General features: G+C 38.7%; 1 protein-coding gene across 1 annotated transcript in view; it reads right to left on the reverse strand.

Annotated features, from left to right (window-relative positions):
* FHIT (fragile histidine triad) overlaps nucleotides 1-21,259 on the reverse strand; it is a gene marked incomplete at its 5' end in the record, with an annotated part of 131,827 nt that extends 110,568 nt beyond the window's left edge. Inside the window, 2 exons of the mRNA XM_010019498.1 lie at nucleotides 20,199-20,228; nucleotides 21,105-21,259. Coding sequence (XP_010017800.1) covers nucleotides 20,199-20,228; nucleotides 21,105-21,259 — 185 coding nt within the window. The remainder of the gene's footprint in view (nucleotides 1-20,198; nucleotides 20,229-21,104) is intronic.
* Between the last annotated feature and the right edge of the window lie 705 nt (nucleotides 21,260-21,964).

Genomic DNA, 21,964 nt, shown 5'->3' on the forward strand with positions numbered 1-21,964 from the left:
CATCTGTAAACCTAAGCCTTGGTATTCACTTTTTAATTAACAAAGAAAGCTTAATATGCGATTTTTTTAAATCCATATGGCACTAAAATTGCTCAGTTGCTTCTGTTGCATTTTCAGGAAGAGTTTGGGGTTATGAGAGAAAAATTACAATGTATTTCTCTCTTTATGGTCCACTTGCCTATTTTAAAGGCAAAGTGTGTTTGAAATTGAGGAACAAAAGTGTTGGAGAAGATATTAACTCACCCACATTTTTATGCATTCTTTCTGCTGGCAGTAAAAAGGCCTTTTATTTGCCTTTTCATACACTTCCAGTGTTCCGTATCAGATCTCTGCATTTCCCCCCACCAAATCTTAACACACAAAGAAAAACTCCCCAAAATGGCAATTAATTCACTGTCCATAGTTTGAAAAAAGTTCAACTTCACAGTTCCAATTTAAAGACCCTGTTGTAGTAAGATGACTTAAAAGAGTACTTTTATATTGCAGTGTAGCGCTTGAGCAGCTCAGTGATTCCTTTATCCTCTTGGGGGTATCTTCAGGGACTAGATATTGAGGTTTTAAATCAAATTCTGAGTCTTCTCCTTCTGATACTTTCAGCCTCTTGCTGAAGGAAACACTTGTGAGCTCTGCAGAGTCTTCCGTAGCACCCCTCTGTCCATATCCCACTTTGCCTGTTACAACTTTACAAGTGTCACATTATGAAGAAATTCAAAGAAACTACAAGTTTGTTTCTAACTAAAAGCCAGAAAGGGGAGAACAGATAAGAAGCATGTTAGGAACTGCTCTTTTTCTGACTTAGTTTGATTAGATATCTCGGTGGAAATATAACATGGAACATATGTTCATAAATAAAGTGAACATCTGATTAATTCTGTTACTATGTTTTTAATTGATCCATTTCTCAATACATAATGCACAAATTACCATATCTAGGTTGCACTGGAAAGCCCACATGGAGGGCTAGAACATGCGGTGGAAGAGACTTTGGGGAATTTATAGCACAAGGTAAGGTTTAGCTAAGTTAATTTCCCATCCCCCTTTCTGCAAGGCATCCAGCACACCCCACCTTGACATCTCCCTGAAAGGCATCACCCTGTGACACCCTTCATACAAGGAGCACCACCACCCTCCCAAACTGGCCATGTAACCCATCAGGGCCAATCTCTTGCTGTGGGACTGGCAACTGCCAGATGCTGAAGCAGAAGCTGAATATCTCTTCATAGTACATCTAATTATCTGTATGATAGAGGGGACGAAAAGAGATTTCTTTATATCTCCACATGCAATTGATAGGTGCAGAACTTGGATATATAATCTTTGACTTAACTATAATTCATAACTTGTCTAGTGCCACCACAGACGTTATTCTTCAAACAGGAGCTACCAAACACTAGATATAAACTTCTGAGTTCATTACTGTAGACACTGACAATAACATCAGTGTTTTCCCTCCCTGGGAACAAAGGGTGTGTCTATACAGCTATCACTTGCAGTCTATCAAATGCCAAGTGCTAATTGTCTTCCCTCCACAGCAATTTACTGCAGGACCAAATAGCTTCTTCTGTAAGGGAAATCACAGAGAGATGGAAAATACGGAGTTTCAGCTCGAGGACTTCTGGTTTTATTATGTTTTCTTTCATTAAAATTCCTGTGCAGAGGAAGAAACCTGCAAAGCTATGGAGTCCAAAGGTGTCAAGAAAACTCCAAGATTTCTAGGATGTCCTTGTCAGGGAAAAATACACAAAGATCAGCTCCTCTAATGAGAACTTTCTTGCCTGTGCTGGTCCTCAATACACTGTGCTTATTTACATAACCCAGGATTAATTCTTTCATTCATTTACAAACCAAATCAGTAAGTTTTGAAAGGACTTGAAAGAGAGTAATCTTAGTCTTTTAGCCTAAAAGGCTAAAGGCTACATATCTATGCCTACTCCCAAGTTTGCTGTAACCAGCATGAAAAAGGACCAACCCGATGCAGCTTATTCCCCTGGTAACAGGAATTTGAATTTACATTCATTTAATCTAAACACATCAAAAGGAACATCTTAAAGCAGAATGATGTTCCACAGTTCATATGGCAATTACTATGGGGTCATGTTGTCCATTACTGCAGCTCTTCTCCTGCACTGTATGTTTTCATTGCTTACTAATTACAGGAATGCTGAATCAATTAAGAGAAAATAATGAAAGGGAATATATAATTTCCATAAATAAAAAAGAGACACTTTCTTTAGAAACATTATATAAGCAAATGAAGGAAATCAGCTTTAATTTAACAGATGGCAATCCATTTGAAGACACTGCTCACCACTAAGCCATACTTCCTAATTAGAGAATTTTGTCTCTCTGAAACTTTACTTATTACTGCGTTATGATCTTTCCTGCCTAATCTGCTATGAAGGGCTAATTAATAAGAATCCACACTAGCCAATGCAGATAGACTAAAGGGTAAAGAGAATTAGATATACATTATCTGGAAATAATGCTCACTCTCTGAAAAACAACTAAAGGACTTCATTGACCTAACTCGTTTAACAAATGACACTTAAGTAACTCATTGACAAGCCAGAACAATGGCAGGACTGAAAGTCTATTAAGTCATTTTTCTCACAGACATCACACTGCATTGGCTGTGAATTTCTGGTGTAATAAATTAATTAAGACTGAAATATTTCAGTGATTAATTTCTATGAAAAATTCATAAAATATAATGGTGCTTAGGGAAAAAGATTAAGGTTACTGGCATTTATTGACTGGGCTACAAAAACCCCAGAATCTATTTAGAAAAACCCTCCCTTAGTTTAGCTTCAGAACACTGAAAGCATTTATTGCAAACACTGTGAAAACACAGTGCTGATATTGCTCTCACATTTGGCGCATTTTCATTTTTCATTTGAGGACTGCTTTAAGCAGGTTTTTTTCTAGGGACGAATGTTCAAGCCAGATACACAGAGCATTTCCAAGTCCCATCATCCCAGGCCTGCCCACTTAAGGATTTGGCTTAAAACGGTGGCACACCTTGCCCTCAAATACCGCAGCTCCATCTACTCTGTTCCATGCTGAGCCACACCCAACCCAACTTGTAGATAAGAGCATGACAGTCCTTCCAACCTAACCTCAGCCCTGTGTCCCTCTTCATTGTCCTGATCCTCCTCCCTTCCCAGCCTCATTATTGATGCAGTGTCTTCCACTCGGTATAAATTACTCTAAATTACATTTCTGCTTGCAGCAAGTGAGGGGCTTCACCATCTTAGAGCAAACCACTCAGCTCAGCCTGCTTGCTAGAAACAAAGATGATTTGCTTAGATGCTTCTGACACATTAACATCCCAGTCACACATGGAGGGACCTGGATACTGGTGCAAAGCAGCAGCAAAGCCATGAAGCACACAGTGCCCACACAGATAAAATTCCCTTCGAATCCACAGGAGATACAGCTTTCAAACCAGCAGGGAACACTAGATTACCCACACTGACCTGTGTTTTACGGCACATTAGATTTCTCCCGACTAATATTCCACTAAGATCTGCAGGTTTCAGCCAACCAGCTGACTTTGCAGGATCAGGGCTAACTTCTTCCATCCCACAGGAAGTAATAACAAGAAAAAGAAACTTAGAGGAAAATCAAAAGAAAATAATTTCCTGGCATTCGAGCCTTAGCTGTTATCAATGCATATTGCGTTTCACTTTGTCTTCTACATAACTCTTCGCATATTCAGTACCTCTGATGGAAATCAGCATGGTAGAATGACAACAAACAGACCCAGGGCTCTTCAGCCCTCTTGGCTGTATCATTTCTATTTATCTGTTGTCTGCATAAGCCCCTTTATTATAAACTCTTTCTTGAGGCTAAACGTTAATGAGAGATATTGCAAATGCAAAGCTCAAGATTTCTGCAAGCTCAATAGAATTTATAATCATTGCAAATGCTTTTTATATAAAAAGCTAATATTTTTGATCTTCTTTTCTTTTTTGAATTAAAAACCTCTTTCATTTTTGATGTTTTAACTGTATTAGCATTTGTTCTCTATGGATATCAAATCTTGATGATAATTATTTGCATGTTAATGCATATTAGTACATTCAAGTGGATGTGAAAAACAAATAGAAAGAAGTGTAAAGTGCAAAACACTTCACATTATGTAATTCTGGAAAGGGATGTGAAGCTCTAATTACCAGTGATTGCATCCAAGCCTGTAATAATCAGAGTGAAATCTAAGGTGAAACTAATATGAAAACTGTAATGTAGTTTACTGTAAGATAGAGGGTTAGATTAGTTTATTAAATCTGGATAGAAAATGGAATAAATCTAGTTTCTTTACATTTCCTCAGGTACAGCATTTTGAGCAATGTAAACAGTTCAATAACGTTGTCCCCATAGTCTTCAGTTCTCTCAAATTCACCTCTTCTGCAAAGCAGAAGCTTCCCACGCTGCTGTGCACTGCCCTGTCAAGCAGCTAGCACAGGAGGGAAGAGATGCCCAGAATGACTCCCAGCAGCAGGATGGGTAGGACTGAGCAGGGCTCTCTCAGCACTCTGCCACCTCTCATCTGCAGTGGAATTATCAGTCCTTTGGGACAAAACCTGTGTCTTTGTGCACAACTTCAGACAAGAGATGGATCCCACAGCATTTTGGGGAGATGCTGGTGTAGGGGAATAGATCACCCCATGTTCACTCTACAGTGACACAGCACCAGCTGCCACGGCTTGTGCTTGTTCTCCATGTGAAAGGGGAATCTCTGCTCAGGACAAAAGGGACATCCCCTGCTGATTGTTTAAATAAAAGCTGCTATGAGACAGTGAACACACACTTGGACTGCGACCACTGTGATTCAGACTCCAGTTCTTGAGGGCACTTTAAAGTCTCTTAGCACATCCTAGTCAAATACAATTCTTCAGTCTGATGTAGGACTTGACCCTGAAACAATATTGGCCTGAAGGCAGGACTGCCAGCCAAGCAAGGCACACTAACACCTACGTTATGACAAGATAACCTCTTCTTTCTTCATGAGAACTGAGTTAATTGCAGTTTCATTCATGATAATGACCCACATAATTTTCAATAATTGGATACAATTTATCTTTTCTTAATGAAAAAAATGGAAATTAGCAAAGAGATTGGATACTGGAAAATGCTGCATTTGAAACCTCTTCATTAATTACCAGGATATCTAAACACCATTATAAGAACTGCACTTATAGAACAAGAATCCAACTAATAATCTTTTTTCATGGTAATACTCCACTCAAAAAAGTAAAGCACCTACTTCCAGGAGGTCTTTGGTTTATTTGGGTACCATCAGCTCCACTTCCGAAGTGAGTGACAACTCCACATAGACTTTTTTGAACAGGTAGCACAACTACCAATATAAATGTGACTGTACACTCTGAACACACTAAATGAAGATGTTTAGGACTTACCAGCATCCTTATAAATTGCTCATTTCTTCCCAGAATTTGTAGTGGGATTTGAATCAACCACAGAATTGTTTAAATCCTTATTTAAAAATTAAGTATTATTCTAATTCACATCACGTTCTTCATAACTAGCTCTGACATCAGCATTTGATGGATGAAACAAAACAAGCTGGACTTTGAAACGACTGGTATAGCTACTATATTCTTGCAGATGACAATGATTAATAAAACTCAGCATAACACACTATATTTACCAAGTCTCATTTTACATTTGTCAACTTACTAAATTACTTTGACATATCCCCAGTTTATGTTCTATTACTGAAGAATAACTACACAACAGATGGCAGTGTGTTTGCATAACAATTTTTTTCAGCAGGTCAATCTACAAGGTAGTTATAGGGCTTGATATATATTGGTAAGCACGGGGATTTTTTTGGCAGTAGCAATCAGACACTCAGTCAACACAGTAATTTCTATATCGCAAAGGAGAATTTTAGTGAATATATATCATTATGGACAATCCTATAAAAACCAAAACTGTAGTATCAAGGACTAAGATTAGAGTGGAACAAGTAGACAGAAAACAACATTTCTACACAGAATCATTTTTCAAAGAGGGACTTCAAACCTTTGAATCTTCCAAAAACATTAACAAAGAATAGCTATGAAATCATATTGGAATTCATTTTGTATATAATTAAATATCTATAGTTGTATCTATTGCATTCCTCAGTAACAAGAAATAGATAATTATGGACTATGTCATGTCAAGTGAAAGTAACATGTTGGAAATAACGAAATTATTATAAAAGAGCTATGCTGCTCTGAGAGCCATCTTATTTAAAAGACAAAAAAGCAAATCCAAAACAGAACCTGAAATCCTTGATTCCTAGAATACAAGTCAAGAAGTAGTTGAATGAAAAGTTACATTTTCCCCTTACACTGCAGACTGAATCCAACTTCTCAATCTAATGGGAATGTCTTTGGTTGTCTTACCTCAACCACCACTCCACAATGCTACATAATGTGACAGTACTGATTAATAAATCAGAACAGTCTTATTCTGGGTTGAGATGGAATGACTGAAGAGAGGAGGTAGAAAATGAGTTTGACCTACAGCGTAGGTTGCCTGGCTCCTGTTTCCAGCAACACCTTTGTGCTGTTGCCTTGCCCTGGACAAAAGACTTCAACTGTTTGCATTTCAGTAATGAGGACAGTAATCCATTCCCTTAGACCTAAGAATATAAAACATTATATCACAGTGAAGTATAGTTACTTTTAGCTAATATACAATGTAAGTGTTTTTTTCTATTTTGTCTGGTTTTAGGAACTGATAAGTGACATTCCAACTGGTTTTCAGCCAAAGAAACAGCTAATATTAACAACTTTCTGTCAGAGTCTTGAAATGAAATCATAATGAAAGAGTTAACAAAACACTATTATTGTACGTTCTCCCAAGGAACAATACGAAGACAAAGTTCTGATTAATTAGTGCATTTTTTAAAGAGAACATCTCTTTTGGCATCCTACTTCAATGTATGACTGCCACTGGGGAGGGCAGGGAACAGCTGTTTTCCATGAGAAATTCTAGCTTGTCTCTGTGGGTGAGTATTTCTATTTGCAGTGTACCCTGCTTAGTGCCAGACCACTGATTTTTAGTAATGAAGGCTCTGTCTTTGAGGCACAAAAAAAAGGGTGAAGTGGTGTAATAATTTGGAGGTTGAAAAATTCACTGCTTGATGCCTTCTGTAGTAAATTTGACCCTGGAATATTAAGGGGTGTTAAATAAATTGGACAAAGAGGTGTTTGGGGAGTAAAAGTGCCAGACACAGTGCCATGAATGAGCAATTAGATGTTCACAAACCAGCTCATCACAAATTACATGCCTACAATATCTATTACTGTAATGACCTTGAGAGTTTACTCATATTCTCCCTTAACCTAATGAGCGTGCTGAGTATAATCAATTACGTCTGCAATTAAAATTATAATTTGTCTAACAAACTCTTCTTCGCTTTCAGACACTTTTTAACAAAGCCTGTTACATTCTGGTAAAAGAGAAATATTAATTTTCTGGTGCGTTCTCATTTTTTCACTTACTCTGCAGCTAATTTATTAAATTTTATTACCGCTCACCATTACTTTTTAAGTATTCAGCAAAATTTAGGAAAGTTTCAGTCCTGAATGTCACGGGATAAATATAACATTTAACTGCAATTTATCATTTCCCAGTAGGGTTTGCAACCTGTCTTTGCCTGCTGATTGAAATTTGTTTGCATGTTCCACTCAATGGTTGCTGTAAATATTCTGCCTTTCACTTCTATACACACACATCCTGTTTTACTGGGCTGACCAAAAGATATCCTGCTGAATGACATCTGTTTGCCAGCCCAGACCTGCTGAGGTCAGGTCAACTCAATGTAAGCAAATCACAGCCCTAACTGTTAAGGAACAGGATGTCATTCATTGCAATCTGCTGCTGATTATAGAGTCAACCAGGCAGGCAAGTACAGAATGACTTTTTTGCTTACATAACCATTTAGAAAGATTCATATGGAAATTCAACATGATAATCATAAGAAAATAGAAAGAACTGAAGGAGGTGTGTGTGCGTGTGTAAAAACTGGGTCCATACATTTAATGTGATAAACAAGCAAAGGAAACCCTTCCAGTTGTCAGGAAAGGACAACCTTGGTTCTTCTAAGGTACAACTGGTTCCAAATCCCCAGAGCACTGAATCCCTGCACTAAGCTCATACACTTTTGGCCGAAGCCAGTTATCTCTGAATGGTCGCCCCTCTCTGCCAGAGCTGTTCTCTGCTGGCAGTGAACAGCACCCACCAACATGCAGTCATCACAGCAAGGGCCTGGCTGGCTCTGCACCACAAAAGCAGAAGCTTGGCTTCAGGCCAGCGAAGGCCAGGATTTGTAACTGCAAGTATAGGTCTTCAGGGCATCGCACAAAGATGTTCCATCAAATAAAACCAACCTAGAGTAACGATCTACCCAAGGCAATATGCTCTACTAAAACCTACCACTAGCCTAGCAGTGGTGAACTGGCTTAGCAATAGCATGCTCCCCAACATAACAACAACTAAAGACATGCCCGGCTCCATATAGATGTGCAGACTCCTGCACAGGTAGGCTCCGCACTTCCTACAGCAGAACAAACAGTCTTGTTTCCCTGCTTCAATCTGCTGCCAGGCAAGCCCAATGAATGCAAGCAAAACACAGCCCTAACTGCAAATAAAAGAGCTGCCATTGCTCATCCTGCAATCTGCTGGTAAATGTAGAGCCAGCCAGGTAGGCAAGACCTGAGCCACAGATGCCATCAGGGCATTGCTGTGGCACAGCACTGTGGAATTCCACCCAGGGTGTTTTCTCACACCCGGGACAGCAGTGTTTTGGTGCGCAGCATTTTTCATGCAGAAGGGAATTAGCTGAAAGACTCATTTCCTGCTCTCACAACGAGCTCTTATAATTCCCAATTAAGTGAAAGTGTGTCAAACTGAGGAGCTTTATTTGCTGACTTTATTTCTTCAATGTGTCTTTTTTCCCAGGACCTTCACATACTTAATACTCTCTATGAAATGTTGATGTCTACCTCAGAAATGAGGAATGATGAAGTTGTTACTCATACAGAATGAATTGTTTTCCACAGAACTGAGTTCTGCATCCTTTGCATTTTGGATCTTTCTAACGTACTACACTTAGATGGCACTTGGAGGATGACTGACTACTGTGGAATACAGCTAAAAGCACAGGGAATGAGGAGAAAAGCTCCCTTCAGGTACAGAAGTACTCATGAGTCACTTCTCTCAATATGCTCCAGATAATGAATAAACCATCCTATATTTTGCATTTATTTTTGTCAACAAAATCTAATCAAAGTTCATCTTTTTTAAGAAACTCAATAGTTACACTATATTAGGTTACAGAGAAAATTAAATCATAAATCCATGTAACCAGGCCCTGCCTCTATCCCTATTGCTCCAAAACACAACTTTGCTCTCTTGAGCACCTCATTTAATTCTAAGAGGCTGAGCTTCCAAACTAGTTATGGATTTGATCATTTAATAACATGAAACAAGTAATTGTGTGGGGGAAAATTTATTATTTAATTAGGCTCTACTGGTAATCAATAGCCATCTATTAATTCATTAATTTATGTATCCCTTGTCTTTATGTGTGTCCACAAAGTCTGTGAACTTTCTACCTTCACTATGCAAAAGAAGGTGCTCAAACTGTGTATCTTACGTAGAACAAATAACTGAGCAGCAGGAATTCATGTATGCCCTATAGAACTAACTGCAGGACAAGATTTAATGCTGAAAACAAGGACAAGAAATAAACCAACAAGGCCTATTCTCCCCAGGATGCCTGCATAATTCTCATTAATGGTAATGAAAGATACTAAATGTATATGTACTGAGGGGAGTTTATAAGAACCTAATAAATCTTGGTATTTTTTCCCTTCCTTTTTAACTTGATAGTTATTATAACAGTGAACTCCTTCAGGTGAAGTGGGAGATATTTAAAGATTAAAAACATATACAAAATTATGCTTCAGAGGTTTTCTCAAGCATGCTATTTTGAATTCGGTATTGCTAGATTTACATATATGACTAATAATTGCAGGTTTTAATGATAAACTTTATGAGTTAAAGAGTTGCTTACACAAGTAGGGTCAAAAATGCTTATATAGAAATGGCAAAAGCTCTATTGACTCAGTCCACATGTTTTCACAAGTGAACTGAACCATTTATACCAGAGAATAATCTAGTCCCAGACACCAAGGTTGTTCTACTTGCATGGGAGAATTGAAGACAGGTTACAGATTCATACTCTGCTAGATCATAATTCTAAATGCAGCTCAGGGTGGCCTCACCAAAAGGCCACAACTGAAAGAATGGCTTTTGGTGAGTTCAGACATGACTTATTTGCAGAAAAAACGGTCCATTAGATACCGTATAAGCTGAATGACTCCTCAATCTGGGCAGACCAACCACCCCCTAATGATAACTCCTTTCCAGCTGAGATGTGCTGGAAGGCCAGATAAGAAACCACCACAGTATTATTGGCTTTTCTATGCCTTCTCAATAGAGAACTAATAAAGCTCATTCACAGATCCATAAAAAAGAAGAAAGTGCTACCTTTGGGCAGTATCTTTACCTCAAATACTAAAAACGTGACTTGAAATCAGACACAGAAATTCAACATTCTTTAAATCAGATAAAGAGATCCAGCATTTCAAATATTAACATCTCTAAAAGCAAGATCAAGACAATCATTCACATGAACACTTTCCATCTGGTCTAGTTTATTTTCTTCCAGCCTCTCACAGAGAGAATTTGGATCAGTGATGCCAGGCAGACAACATGAAATGAAGATTTTCACGGTAGCAATGAAGGAGGTAACTCACAAAAAGGATAAATGGAAAAGAAAATAAAATGGTTTGATTTTTCAGAGATAATAATCTAGGAAATTACAAAAGGAGAAACCATTTTTCTCCTTCCAAAGACCTGAGCAATCTAGTGAACACAGAATGTCTTTCTCATCTTCTGCCATTACCACAGGCTATAGATTTCCCCTGCTTCTGGCTGCAAAGCCTTGCTCTGAAGGGCACAGGAGGATTTATTTAGAGGAGATGTGTGCATAGGCACACCACACTTTGCACTAGTCCTTGCACACAGGTACAGGCAGAAACAAATCTATTTAGTCATTCCCAGCCCAGAAGCAGAGGCAACCTTAGCCCAAGTCCATGCTATCAAATGCAGCCTATTTGCATCCATCCACACAGACATAATCTCAATGGGTTTCCTCCATGATGAAAAACTGACTGGTTTCTCAGGGTTCTCCACTTGGGCATGCTGTCCCTTCTCCTTGGAATTGCCATAGCGAAGGATCCCCTCTGCACCCTGCACAAACCCAAGCCCCAGGTCATGGGAGAGGGGATGGGAGACAGAAAAAGCTCAAGATAGAAACAAGACACGGTGCAACTGCAGAACTCAGAACAACAAAATGTCACAGATAGAGGTGAGCTCTCCTGGCATAGCCAGAGCAGGACTGTGCCCCGTGACCCTGTGCTGCCTCTAAAGGATGAACTATTATCAACCCCAGTGTGGAGCATAAACCTCCGAAACACACAGCTAGCTGAGATACAGTCTGGTGGAGTCACCACATGAACAGCACTGGATAAGCTTCTGGTTTTCACTCTATTCACTACGAGCAAGTAAAAGGAAAATGTGAAATGGTGAGCACCACATGAGGTGCACTGGAATCTGTTCTTCAACCTCAGAAACTGCTATTCCAGCAATATTTCCATCACCAAACAGTGTGAGCTTTTCATACCACAAATGACGAAGGGCCATTTGATAAAGCTCCCAGAGGCTGGATTTTTAAAGGCATATTTCAAATCCTTTCAAATGCCAGTTTAGCTTTACAGAATGAGCAGTAACCCTGTGTATGAGTGGTCTTGCCAGAGTGCACCCAAGCAGCTTTCAGGAGGGATGGGGAAAATAAGGGTTGAGAGAGAGGTTTGGCTTTGTTTTGCAGTAAGCTCTTGGCTTCTTCAGCCTGCCTTGCCATAAGCATGATACAAAACCACTGCAGCATTCAGAACGATTGAGTTTTGGTTTGTTCGGGGGTTTTTTTAAACAGTAAAAACATTACATACTCTCTACCTTGTGATCCTGTCTGGAGCTTGCTCACCAAGTTTTATTCTATTATTTTAACCTTAGTTTTCCGTTTCTAAATCTTTTCAAGGACAGACTTTTCTTTCTCTAAATGAAAGTCCTACATGGGCTAAGATGGCACTGCCAGACCAGACTAAAATACCTGAACTAGAACAGATATACTTCTATTTCAGATGTGCTTAGAATATCAATAGGTTACAGGACAGTGTAACCACCTACTCTTTCATGTGATAAAGGAACACAGGGCTAGGAAAGGCCTCCATTCCCTTGCTTTCACATGTGAAAACATTATATACACGTTATTTCCCTACTGACTTTTTAAGCAACAAACTCATTCAAGCTGTGCAGGCTCTCTGGGGAGCTGCAGGGACAGCTTTACATTGACAGCTCTTTCATTTTCTGAAGGGAAGGTGAGTAAGGGGAAAAGAAGTACGGAGCCAATTTAACATTTTCTTTATTATTGTTCTGATAAGGTAGTCAGGACTTTAATAAATGGGTTCTCTTTGTCTGGCTGAAACTGGGTCATTAACACGAGCAAAACACTGTGATTCTGTCCTTCCTTGGGAGGCTTCGGATGTTGCAGCATCCAGCCACACAGCTGAGGCCACAAAGTCTAACACACATCAGTCAACTGAAAATTCCTTTGCACAGGAACACCCAATAAACTTAACCACAAACCAGTTTAAGTGTGGGTAAATGCCTGCTTATGGAAAGCACCCATTGGCATGAATTGCACATGACCCTTTGACATTCCCCTTCTAATCTGCCGTCAGCGTAGGAATAATTTTATGTTGATCCTTGAGGGAAGCAAAAGCAGTACTTGGTAGAAAAGAATGCAAAGGCAAATGTGCAAAATCACAGGAGGTCAGAGCACTGGCACGAAACATTCTGTTACAAACCCTAACTATTCTATGAATCTATGATTATAATGATGTTTAGAAAGATTTAGTCAGAAACCTAATAAACAAATCTAGCTTTGCAACACTTGTTTAATAAACAACACATACTACAAAGCACAGAACAGCACCAAGTTACAGATCTGAATTCAACAGGAATGCTTTTGCACATTTCTTGGTGAGTTACACTCTAGCTGAAAGCAATGTTTTGTAAAAAAAAAAAAAAAACCCCAAACACAAACCCAAAAGCCACAAAGTAAGCATTCCCTGTTATAGGAAGAGGCTTATAGGACGTGAGCTTGACAAAAAAGTATTATGGATGAGATCGAGCCTGGAAAGAAATTCATACACTAACCACACAAAAATTAATCTGAGAGCCTTGACTGTGCTGTTAACGATTTTAGACTTCATGCATTGTCTGGGATTTCTAGAGGTTTTACATTTACAGTACAAAAGGGTATTTGTGGGACCTGTACTCAAGAGTGGCATTTGATTGATTGTACATACACTCAGAGAGAGAATGATTTAAATGCAAAGCATATTGCTGTAACATGGGAACAAAGGAGTGAAAGATAGTTACTAATTAAAACATAGGATTTTTGATCCTAATCTCAGTCATTGCTGGGCAAATGAGGAGCAGCACTTAGAGCAATTCATGGATTTCTAAATGCCCCTCCCCATATTGCTGGGGGGGTTTCTGTCACAAAGTGCCAGTTCAGTAGAATGGAAAGTATTTCTAAAAGAAGTGTTTTTATAAAGAAAAGATTTTGTCATCAAAATACCCTGTTCTAACATTTTCAGAGGAAAATTTTTCCACCTTCCTGCTAGAAATACTTTCTCATCTTGAAATGGAACCCTGTTTATAGCAAAAAAGGAAAAAATTGAAGAGCTTTTTAGCTCCAAATAAACCCTTCGGAATGACTGATTTGTTCAAGATTCTTCTGTCATGAAAACTGTAAATATCTGAACACATACCAGGCAAAAAAAAATAATAGTATATTTAAAGTGCTTTTGCCAAAGCAGGAGCTGCACAGGAGGACAGAGTGTGTGGGGAGCCCTTGCAGTGTTTAACCCTTCCCTGCAGTAATCAGTCAGCAAACTGTGATCCCAGCTCCACTTGACTGCTCACTCACCACTTGGACTAGCTGCTGGCACAGCCTCTCAGGCCTCTGCTGACACAGGATGCAGCTGCTGGGGACAGGGACAGGCACATCCATGCTCCCAAGTGCATTCCTGAAAGAGCGCACACCTTCATGTCACACACATGCAAGTACCTTTGCAGGTCTGCATGTGTTACCTCCAGTTTAGCTCTCACCCACTGACCTTTGGGAGAACAAAAAAGCCAGCAGACAGCACTCTGCAAGTTGCTGCTGAAGGGGACTGTGCCCAGCAATGGAAGAGCGAGCTGCTGGATGTGCCCGAAAGAGCTGCATGACTTTTAATATCTGTATACTAAGGCAATTTAAACAAGCATTTGAGCCCACTTACTTACTTATTATAGCTTAGCTTAGGGTCAATAACTCTGGCTAGCTCTGGGGGTATTTTTGGAATGAAACTACCAAAAGACTATTCTTCATCTGACAAATCCATATGGCAGGAAAGAAGGGTAGAACTGCTAGCATGGAAGAGTAAAATCTCTCTTCTTGTTACCATTCTTCAACTTCTGAAATTTCTTTTACTTTCCTCATTTATAGTTGCACATTTTTAATTCTGTTTTGGTTTTGTTTTTTCTTTACATTCTAATTCATCCATATTATTCTGTGTTTGTTCAGGGTCAAGGAAAGATATTGCTTTAACAAGTCAGGAGTACAGCATGTCACAACATCCACCACTGGAAATTCAAAATCATCCAGATTCAGAACCATCATAATTCACTGCTAAAGGGAATCTTTCAAAAGTTTCTGTCCCCATCCCTGCAGGGAACTTCACAACTCAATATTTCTAGATCAGGCTTCATTATCCAGGTCATCATTTCAATTTATCAATGCCTTGGAGCCTTTGGTATTCTCAGTTAGGATGGTGTCATGTCCATCAATCACCAGGCTGTTTCCACATTCCCAATTTTCTTCCATCTCCTTCAATCTTCAAAAAACTTCTGTAACTTTACATGGGTGTATAGTGGATGCAGACACCTCTTACGGTTTAAGCACAGGAACTGATCTGCACAATTATGAGGGCCTTAAGAACCATTTTCATTCTAGATCCTGTATATTATTATTTGTATTAAAGGAAGGGTTACAGATCTACCAGTGTCTATTTGAACTATAAGCATAGCAAACTAAAAATCAGTATGACCCTTTTCCTGGAAAGCTTACAGTTTAATCAGGAACTAAATGTTACATGTAATGAACAGGACCTGACAAAGCAAAGAGGAAACTGGGACTCTGGGGCTATACTATTAATTTCATCATAGAAAACACAGGTCTGGCTAAAGGACTGAAAGGGGAATTAGACCAAAACAACGCAGAATTTGAAAAGACTCCTGAAGAAAAGGGCAAGAATTATTATGTACAGTGAGTAGAAAACAAAGAGTTAGCAAAAGGCTTTAAGGAAGGGGGAGACAAACTGTACGGCTTTCCCTTCTGCTTCCCCATCTCTTTACAGGGGCAGAACCATCCTGGCTTTGAAAATATACACACTGACATCCCCTCAAAACCCACCCCAATCTAAGTACAGAAATAGGAAGAAAATTATGAGACTTAACAGCCCTGAGACTACTGAATTTGCTGCACCAATTACCTATCTGCAACACTGCATATTCTTCCAAGCAAATACTATTAGTGTGGTTCTCAAAGCAATTCACAGAGACTGTTGTACTACTTCAAATCATTTCTGGACATCCCTCAAGCTTTCAAGAGAATCATGCTTCTTAAGTGTAAAGCAAACAAGACCATTTGTACCCATGTTTCAGTACAATCTGGTTTTCAATAACTTGCTTCTTTCTCCCATGTTTTTTCTTCATGAATATTCATATTTGTGTAGAGGTAAGAAAAATCTTTGCATTTCCCAAACACCATCTTTTTTTTTTCTCTTTTGAGAGATCCAAAGGTGGTTTTCAATACTCCATTAAACATGGACTCACTTCTGCCAGTGTGCAGGGAAAGAAGGCTGAGGCGTCGAAAGTATTGCAGTTACTGAACTTAATCCTTCTGATGCAATGAGTCTGCAATGCGATTTGATTAAATTTAAAGACTTGAACCTGAGGTCCAGTACTTCAGGTCCAGAGATAAGTAGACAAATAGTATGAAAGAGCAATCTGCTCTTTCTGTGGGCTTAAATAAACCCTGGACTCCACAGTTCAGGTTAAGATTTCGAAAGAATCCAAGCCAGGTGGATTGATTTAACGCAGCATTAAAAAAACATCTGGGAAAGAAAAACATGTACATCAAAAACTAACCGTGAGACAATCTTCTCAGTGTAAAATAATTAGTGGAATGTGTGACATAAAATACAATTTCTTCATGTACACCCACACTGCCACCGTCAGCCTCGCTTCCTCATTTATTTAGGTGAACCGATAATTGGCAAACAGGCACTTACTTACTCATGGATAACAGTGGAGGTGCTGAGCTGCTGGAGACTTTAACACTGCTGCAGAATAGAGTATGTGTTCATGTGTGTTTGTGCAATGGACGCTTGCTGTGCCATATTATCTTGTCTCTACAGATAAATTAGCTGCATCATGCTCCTGCCAGCTTGATTTGTTTAGCCTTTATGGAGTACAGCGTACACTGAGTTTCTTGTGATTGAATCTCATATAAAAGGTAAACCTGAGAGTTTATTCTGTGCTATGCTATACATCTACCAAGGCAGCTAGAGCATTTGCTGACTTGATGTTGAAAAGAAGGCTATAAAATATACCAGGGAAATCTTGAAACGTCACTTGCTTGACATAGTAATAAGAGCCCTGCATTAAGATGCAGAGCTGATTTCCCTGATCCATGAAATTGCCTGGATATTTAAGGCTTTCTCAAACAGAACCAGCACAAAACTCTCACCCTCCATTCCTGGCACAAGGACACCGTGGGTTTTGTGTTCACCAAGAAAAACAGAGCTGAAAATTGCAGAGATAAATATTCTTTAAGAGAGGACCTAAAGATAATTTCCTTTATTTCTCAAGTAAGAATAAATAAGAATTCAAACTGTCTTCAACGCTGGAAGATGGTTATGCTTGCTGACACACTGCTCAGAGATGCTTGGGTTCTCTGTTATAAGTTTGTGCAATCTCTTCCAGTAAAACACAAAGTATGCAAGTCTGTGACCACCTCTGGAGAGGGACATTGTCCCTCTCATAAATAGGTGACAGGTCTGGAATAGACACAATCTGAGGACAGCTACAAAAAAGATTATGCAGGAATATATTGTATTATTTTATGGACCTGGGACATCGTTCAGAATTCATTAGAAAATGTCTATTTCCAGCTGTTGAAGGGTAAGAAAAGACCCAGCTACACTTCTGAAGTATTGGTGAGCTAAGGGTCAGGTATAATATCTTTCAAGGACCCATCCAATTCAAACACGCAGACTGCAATAATGGGGGAACTTGAAAGGACCATAAGCTTCCCTAAAATGCAGTCCTGCAGGCCCTGCTAGCTTAGATTCAAAGTAGGACAATATCCACAAGCAACAGAGTATAGCAATGTCAGAGCTACATGTTAAACAACTTCCCATTAGGTAACTAGAAAGGTTTTAGTCCAAGAGGCTTTCAAGTATCCTGACATTGCAGTACATGATACATTGGACTGAAACCTGCCCACACCAGCACAATGAACACATAACATGGGCAGACAATCTCACCATTGATTAATATCCAAAATCATACTGAAAGGGCAATACCCTTTAGACCTTCACATGCACTGCACATAGAATTATCAGAACCTCCATAGCAAAGACAGACTCAAACTGAGGTCTAAGATTTTTCTTGGACAGGAGTTTCCATTCCTGATTGACAAAGAAAGAGAATTTCCTAATCTTTTTCAGATAAAGTTCCTCAGTCACTTTTTGTCTTCAGCCAGGTGATAGCTCTTCCCATTTTGTACTTTGCACTGATCAGTTTAACAGCCAGTACCCTTCCCCTGCTTCCTGCAATTCTTTTCCTACATAGCACACAGAGTAACCTATATTTATACAGGTATCTAGAATTACACAACACATGGGAAGGATTCCTGAGTATGTGACCCCATTCAAAGCAAGAACAGCTACACCTAATCAGTTCCTGACATACACTTGACTACCCTACTGAAACAGAGTCTCCCCAGACTCCCTTGGGTATTTTTTGTGATACATTCCTATTCTTACTATTAGAATATTTTTCTAATTAAAATTTTAATCGAATTAAAAGTTCCCTCAGAGGAAAGGCTACATTACTTTGCATTCTTCTACATGAAAAAAACACGTATGAGAACACATGACACATGGAATTTAAGGTTCATGAATTATATGTAAATCACATAGGTGGGTATTCAAATTTTCTGATTCAAGCAGTTTAAATGGAACCAGCTATTTATGTATCCACCTGATTGTTCAATCTAAAGAAGATCTTGATCATAGCAATTTCTTCTCCAATTCAAGCTTTGAAAGCTCTCAGTACTCTGAAGAGAATAGTTGTTGGCATTTTTAGATGATAAGCATCCCAAAGTGAAGATGATAAATTAGTGTTGTCCAATGACGCAGAAAAGTAGAGAAATGCAAACTGTTAACCTCTGATTTATGAATAAACACTTTATTACAGCATCTAGGGGCTCTCAGCTGTAAGACCAGGTCATTTTCATCTCATTGCTTATTAAAAGCGTGAGAAGGAAGCACGAAGGATGGCTACCATTTTGCAGTATATTGGATTAACCCTTCACACTCTTTGTCTCCTGTAGGAATATGAAATGATACAGAATTTCTTGCCTTTTGAAGACCTATGTAAGCATTTGTTACTGTTCTCTATCACAGAAGATGGGAATTTTTACATCTAGTTTTGCTTACTCATATTAGGAAATTTTCTAAAATTTTATTATAATCATTCCTGTATCCTTTTCTTTACACAGAAAAAACGATTGTCCAAGATAGTAAAAGAAATCCTGTGATTTGCTTATTAAAACATGTCAGTACTATTGACAAAGCTTACTTCAGAAAGTATTTAACATTTCACCTATCAACAGGCATTCCCAGTGAACCCCACCTAAAGCAAGAATCTGTTTTGTTACAGTACTGAAGTAAATTATAATACATTCCTACATCACTCCTTGGCTTTCCAGAGCTTGGAAACTTTCTGATTTCTTCTTTCTCTCTCCCTATTACCTCTCTATTATATATTCAAAGCAGGCAACAAAAAGGAGCAGGAAAAATAAGGTCAACGCAGCAAATTGGAAAGAAGTAAAATGTTTCTATATGCCATCATTTGCTTGTTACAGTTATCTTAATCAACCCAAACAGCTTCTTTGAGACATCTAATTTGATTTTACAAAGTGCTAACCCACAGCCATATTTGACTTTCCTTTGATTCCAAATGTGAAAAATAGCCTTTATCTAATGTTCAGGCATATAATCTAACTACACATGCATTTGCATTATGAGGCAGTGAAACATGGCTGGAGAGCCATCTTGGATGTTATCTATGTTATTACTCAAGTGGAGAGTATAATCATAAATCCTTCTCTGCCCCTCCACCCCCCATCTTTTTTTCAGAAGTACACTTAAAATCTGTGTTTAAGCTTCACTGGCTTCATTACATTTGAACTTCAGTAACAAGAATGTGATATGAATATGTAGGGAGAAAGCATAGACAAAAGGTATGTTTTCATAATGTGGTTCAGTTTAACTGTTCCTATAATTAGCTACAACTCATTAGGCAATAAAAAGACAAACAAAGAGATTATGAATGGAAGGGCAATATTTTCTCCATAAAACAAACAAAAGGCTTAAACAGATGCCTCTTTTCTAAGGCTTTTCTTGCATAAATACACCCAGCAGCTTAGAGGAGATATTTTTATGATAGAAATTTTTTGCCTAGAAAGAAAACCTGTAAACATCATCCTGTGCAAATTCAGTAAAAAGTATTCAAAGCTATTGTACACTTGGGATTTTTTGATCTCAAGGATAAAATAAAGATAGAGCAATGGTCTGCAGATGACTAGCTTTGATTTTTTATTAGTTCTTATAATTGTCTCTTAATTTGTATGCTGCATTATAAGCACTCACCTTCACCGTTTGTCCGGCTTCAGGACCATCCTGTAAGCAAAGGGAGAAGTCTCACGTTAGAAGAACTCACAATGATCACACAGGAATTCAGATAACCTTACTCAATAATAATTTACACTGAATTGTACTGTATTAGTTTAGTATATTTTAGCATTCAACACAAAGGTTTTGGAAAAGACACCTTTCCATCTCAGACCACGGCAAAGTGAGAAACCAGATCTTAGACCATAAAAAACAACAGTTGTCATTTATCATTCTTTCAGATCACATTTTTGAATACTTAGCAATAGATTTCTGATCCCTGTGATAGAAAATCATACCTGTGAGAATTTAATCAAAGGATGGTTACTTAAATTCTTATTCTAACAAAATAGGCTTAGTGTTATGATTTGCTTTAAACAGAGCTCTTTTTTTTGGCATAAAAACATCCAGCAAAAATAACTGAAAGATTGGAATTGATAATATATTTACATGTCTACCTCTCTCTGCCTGCACATAAATAGCTGTGAGGAGGAATTACCTATTTCCATCACAAGCAGTGGGTTACCTGCTGGACAGCGTGATGTGGCTGCCTTCTCTAGGTCAATCCTGCAAAGACTTCTTTGAAGCAAGAGTATTTGCTGAAATACTTACGAGCAAGCACTGCACTTGGGAGTGTTTGCAGGCTTATTCCAAAGTTTTGCAGTTACTAATTATCCACACTTTGCTAGTTTGCCTTTTAGGTTTAATTCAGTGGGAAATCTGGCAGACTGCAATGCAGTCATTGTGCTGCTTTTTTTATCGTTATTATTTTGCATCTATTGCCCCTTGAAGCTTGAATGTCCTTTTGTCATTGGGCTAGGGAAGAAGGTTGAAAGCTTGATAAAACAAACCATTAAGCCTCTTTTAGTTGCCTGGTTTACAAACCTGAACTGAAATGGTGAGTGAGGTGCTGCAGAAGTGCTTCTCCACCACGTTGCCAACTCTTTGCGCCGTACAAAACAAATCCGCCACTTCCTCAGGACACAAGTCACGGAAACGCTCCACCGGCCGCAGAGGACAAACAAGGACATCTGAAGGTGCTATTGTCAAGGCACAAATGCAAGTTGGAGTGGTCCAAAAAGACAGGTGTCTCAGTCCCCAGCCCGTACCCACTTCTGATCACCTTTGAATTGCCTAAACTCTTTATCTCTGAGGATTATAGCTACAGCAACTACAGAATAAGGCTAAATACAGAGAATCATATGATGCTCAGATGCTTTGTTCAGAAGATTCTTCAAATCCCTCAGATATGGGCAAAACAAGTGAACTAAGGTCCAGTAGGTGTCTCTGCTCATGGCAAGGCGCTTGGAACTACATAATCTTTAAGGTCCCTTCCAACCCAACCCATCCCCTGATCCTGTGATGTCTTAAGACTGAAATGTCTTAGGGAAATCAAAGTTTTCAGACTCCATGTTACCACTTTGATGGGGAGATGTTCATATTTAACACCTCAGAAAGTCTGAGACATTTCCTTTTGTGATCAAAAATGGAGGAAAGCCAAGGGAATTTATGAAGGGTTTGCACATATGATCTGACACAGCAATTTTACAATTCTTTTCCACATATGTGGTATGTACTTCTGAAAATCTTGATCTTGCACCTCTAATTTTAGGTACTTAAATGTGAAAAGCTCCCATATGTTGCTAATAGCACATCACTTACTTCTACATCCTGTTCAGAAGGAATGCTCACCTGTTCTAAATGTTGTGTTCTTAGAAACACATTAAGACAATTAAGATTATTCG

The sequence above is a fragment of the Nestor notabilis genome, unplaced genomic scaffold (genome assembly GCF_000696875.1).
Source record: "Nestor notabilis isolate BGI_N333 unplaced genomic scaffold, ASM69687v1 scaffold2890, whole genome shotgun sequence".
Classification (NCBI taxonomy): domain Eukaryota; kingdom Metazoa; phylum Chordata; class Aves; order Psittaciformes; family Psittacidae; genus Nestor; species Nestor notabilis.